The sequence below is a fragment of the Trematomus bernacchii genome, unplaced genomic scaffold (assembly GCF_902827165.1).
Source record: "Trematomus bernacchii unplaced genomic scaffold, fTreBer1.1, whole genome shotgun sequence".
NCBI classification, from domain to species: Eukaryota; Metazoa; Chordata; class Actinopteri; order Perciformes; family Nototheniidae; genus Trematomus; species Trematomus bernacchii.
In genome coordinates, this window is record NW_022987852.1 from 899894 (window position 1) to 904893 (window position 5000).

General features: G+C 42.4%; 1 protein-coding gene across 1 annotated transcript in view; it reads right to left on the reverse strand.

The window, feature by feature from the left end:
• The window catches only part of scfd1 (sec1 family domain containing 1), a 39556-nt gene that overhangs the window by 12222 nt on the left and 22334 nt on the right, over positions 1 to 5000 (reverse strand). Inside the window, exons 17-19 of the mRNA XM_034113451.1 lie at positions 904 to 983; positions 606 to 668; positions 308 to 383 (exon numbers count right to left, since the gene is read on the reverse strand). Coding sequence (XP_033969342.1) covers positions 308 to 383; positions 606 to 668; positions 904 to 983 — 219 coding nt within the window. The remainder of the gene's footprint in view (positions 1 to 307; positions 384 to 605; positions 669 to 903; positions 984 to 5000) is intronic.

Below are 5000 nucleotides of genomic sequence, written 5' to 3' on the forward strand. Positions count from 1 at the left end.
TCCGTTGAAGCTCGCAACAGGAACCGTGTGTTGGATACGTGAGAGTTTAACGTGTTATGTTGCTAACATTAGCTAATTAGCAAATAACACGTAATGCAGATAGGGCTGATGGGAAAGTAATTAGTTCTGCAAGTGTCTGCTGAACCACTTTTCATCACGATTCATCCGTTAATTGTTGGAATGAAAGGTAAATGAAAGATAAAATAACTCATTCATAAGAGAAGGATCCCTTCAGTACAGCTGGACTCGTACTTTGAGTCTGCAGTTGATTGATTTAGATTTCCTAGCAGTAGAGAGTTAAACTCACATGTTGTTTTAATACCAGGTTCTTCACTCCCTCCATGACTAACTGGGATCCAGAATTCATCACTCTGGAGAATAGGCTGCAGAGAGGGGAGGAAACAAGGGGGGAGGAAACAAGGGGGGAGGAAACAAGGGGGGAGGAAACAAGGGGGAGGAGGAGGACAGGGTTAGGCTGGTATTCTGAATAAAACTCCTGTTTAAACTGAATTCATAAAAACACTAAACCTGCTGACACCACTGAGCCTATCGTGGTGCTACTTCTTATATAATCCTGCAAACACTACCTTGTGTTACAAACGTACCCCATGGGTTTGACTCCACTGTTGCCGTAGTTGGCCGGGGTCGCAGCCATCTTGGTAAACGCTCTGAAAAAGACGAGAGGAAACCAGACTGAATTACACTCTGCTCGGACAGACAACAGATTTCACAAGACACAGACGTTAGTTACTGAAACGGGATTTCTTTAAAGTGTTCCTATTTAGATAGTGTGTTGGTACAAGACATACAAATGACCAAAATAAGAGAATCAAAAGCTGTTAACCACTATATATGTGGCTTCATGATGCTTTTAAAAGACCCTTACTCATTGGTCAGACTTACTTCCACTGTTTGATGTAGTTGAGAGGTGAGAGGTCACAGCCGGCGTCCAACAGAGCCGTCTTATACTGCTCCAAGTCCGACTGAAACACACAGCAATCACACAAACATTAGACAATGTGTTGTGTCTTGATGTCCACGTTGATGTTACACATGGAGCTGCTGTGATGCAAGGAGCATTTCAGACCTGACCTTTAAAGTGTTATCGTATCGTATCGTTAACAAGCAGGGAGAACAGAGCTAAAACATGAAAGTTGAGTAATATAATATGAATAGTGAAACACAGACAACAAATGAAGGCACCTGATACTTTGGTTTATCCACTCCCAGTTCGCACATAATGTGAGAGGTAAGTCAACTGTCATGTTATTGTCGAACTGTTATCGTGACAGCATCATCGAGTGTTCATCAAAACAGCAGAAGATATTCACGTCTATATTCAAACAGGACATTTCAGAAAGCCTGGGGACCACTATATGTATAGCTTATCTGTTTGTGTGTATGTACACAGTCGATGTGTATCTGTGTATATGCGATGTATTACATGCATATATACACAATATTTCCGGTGAATATTCGTGTGTATGCGTGAATGTAGGGGATTACTTTAGCCGTTGTAATTGTTTGTGTTTTCCGTTGTTCTTTTCTTTATCCCTTTGTACATATAACCAGAACAAACCATTGTTTCATTTGTATATGCATACGTTTTGTTTTCCATTTCTAAATGACAAACCCTGGTTATGCATTGTTGAAACGTAATAAAAACGATTTTTGATCTGAAAACGGCAGAATTAATCCTATTTCTCAGAATCCGTCGGGCAAGGTTTCTCCCAGTAGGATGACGTACAGGTCGTTAAAGAGACGTTTAGTGCACCGTATTATTTAATAATCCTCTGGCTGGCAGCGATTACACACCCACGTGAAAGTGTGTGTGTGAGTTTCTGTGAGACTGAAATCACACCACATCTTTCAGAAACTCGAGCAGCACTCCTGAGACTCTGCAGAGAGGAAGGGAGGGAGAGAGAGAGAGAGAGAGAGAGAGAGAGAGAGAGAGAGAGAGAGAGAGAGAGAGAGAGAGAGGAGAGGAGAGAGAGGGGGATCAAAGGAGGGAGAAAAGAGACAGGAGCTGGGAGAGGGATGACCTAGGATGACAGGAAGTGAGAGGGGGGGGAGGGTGAGGGGTTAATCCCACTGTGATCCATCTCTCAGGTGGATGAAAGGAAAGAGGCTGGTCACACCATCTGTCAGCAGAGACGCTGAGAGTTACAGTATGGCCATGAACGCCTCGTGTGGAACAGCCTGTCTAACTGTGTCTGAAAAAGGTTAAATACTCAAGCTGTGGGTTTTTTTTTGTAGTACAATGTGTAAAATATAAATTGACAAGAAAAGGGAAATATATAGGTTTTTTTATCTTACTTGTTTCTATTGATCGCTATGGGGAGAAACCGAGGTTTAAATGTAAGCATATATTTGATATGTTCTTCAATATGGTATTGAGAAAACCTGCAACAACTAATGATGCAGAGGGAGGCGTGTGGCGCAGTGGGTTAGTGTGGTGGTGTTGGGATCAGGGGCGCACAGGTTCAAACCCCACTGCAGTCAGCATGTCGTTGTGTCCCTGAGACACTTCACCCCAAGTTGCTCCTGTGTATTGAGTATGTAAGTCGCTCTGGATAAAAGCGTCTAACAAGTAACATGTCATGTAATGCAGAGGAATGCATAGGTCTCAGATATATGAAAATATATAAAAAACATGTCTATGAAGTGTTTTGCTCAAAATACCAAACAGATCACCCATTCTAGCCATGCCTCATATCCCTCTATTTCACTTCCTGTTTCAAAAAGAATGATCAAAAAAGAGGGGCGGAGCTTATGCGGGACCCGGCAGCTACTGTCTAAACTAAATGCTGCCGTGATGAAACGCCATATCATGGATTATCAAGGATTGTCTCTGAAACAGTATGGAGCTCAAAGGCTTTCTCTCTTGCCGGTTATACCACAAGGTGAGTTCCTTTTTATTTCCTGCTTCTTCACACACATGCTCTCCAGTACAGGTTAGCTCTGAGTGTTAGCGATGCTAATGTAAACAAAGACGAGATTAGGTCCAAAACACGTCAGGCATTGTTTCTGATAGCAACTCTCTGTGGGTCCGTATCAGCTCGTTGTACCCCCGTTTTTAAAAGATTTGGGTACGGAGGAAAAGAGAAAGGGTTTTATTTTCTGACGCTGCGTGAGTTCCCCGACACACCGGGGACACATGTTTATGTATAAAAGACATCAAAAAGTGCATTTTGCATGATAGGTCCCCTTTAAATGATTTCTGCAGGTGAACAAACAGCCGACTGACTGACTGCTCCTGAAGGACATTTCACTGAGCTGAGGGTTAACTGCAGTTTTAGAAACCTGTGGACTTCAGGGAGAATATAATAACAATCACAGTCGCTGTCATTTCATAAAGGATGGGAGGCGTCTCCTGCCAAACTAAACCTGATCCAGCTGTGCTGCTTTCAACTCTTACCGGCTCTTTGTTTTCAGAGAGAAGCTATTCTACTGGAGGATCTTTGTCCCATCACGTTGGCTCTCAATGATTTCATGAATACAGTGGAGCCAAGAAGGTGCTTCTCATAAAGCCCGGTTGAAATCGGTCTGATTGATGGGTAAAGTTGACGTGAGAGCATCTGTCCAAACCATTTATGATCTCTGCCAACCCACAGATGCTGATGTAAGCGTCCCCTGTGCCGCTTCAGAGCGTCGGAAAAGAAGAACTGGATGTTCGTCAAGTGAGTTTTCAACTTGTTTTGAATTTGTCTGAAAACGATGCAAATCTCAAGAGGAATGTCGACATCCTGGGAATAAACAGCCTCTCCATATGCACTGAGGTGAAAACACCAGTCTAATGCTCAACAGGTCTTTACTAAGGTAACGCAAACTCCCCTAATAAACCTTTAGTATTTACATTTAAGTTCACTTTGTTTTAGAGCTAAACATTTGATCACATTTTTACCGATATCGCAAAAGGGAAAAGTGCAGTGGCGAGCCGTCAGGGCCCTCTATCTACCTACCTATCTATCTATCCATCTACCTACCTATCTATCTATCTATCTATCCATCCATCCATCCATCCACCTACCTATCTACCTATCCATCTACCTATCTATCTATCTACCTACCTACCTATCCATCTACCTATCTATCTATCCATCCATCTACCTACCTACCTATCTACCTATCCATCTACCTATCTATCTACCTACCTACCTACCTACCTATCTACCTATCCATCTACCTATCTATCTATCTACCTACCTACCTACCTATCCATCTACCTATCTACCTATCTACCTATCCATCCATCCATCTACCTACCTACCTACCTATCTACCTACCTATCTACCTATCTACCTATCCATCCATCCATCCATCCATCTACCTACCTATCCATCCATCCATCTACCTACCTACCTACCTACCTACCTACCTACCTATCTATCTATCTACCTACCCACCTACCTATCTACCCACCTACCTACCTACCTATCTATCTATCTACCTACCCACCTACCTATCTACCTACCTACCTATCTACCTATCCATCTACCTATCTATCCATCTACCTACCTACCTATCTATCCATCCATCTACCTATCCATCTACCTATCTATCCATCTACCTACCTATCCATCTACCTATCCATCCATCCATCCATCCATCCACCCACCTACCCATCCATCCACCCACCCACCCACCCACCTACCTACCTACCTACCTACCTACCTACCTACCTACCTACCTATCCATCTATCGTGTTCATTAAAAGTTGCTGGGGAAGTGAAACAAACAGCAAAAGTTAGTTTGAGTTTGTATCGTCAAAAGAGAGATAAAGATTAAAAATGGAGCAACAACTGCATAGAAAACGAGCTCAATAAGGTGCACGTTATATTAAGGTTCAAATGAACTCCTTTTTGAAGGAATGCATGTCCTTTATCGTTACATTAATAAAGATAAAAGCACAAACACTAGTTTATGACCTTTGAACCTGACAGAGTTAGATGTTAGTTTTCTGTTTCTTAACTCAACAATTCATGCATTGTGATTTCATG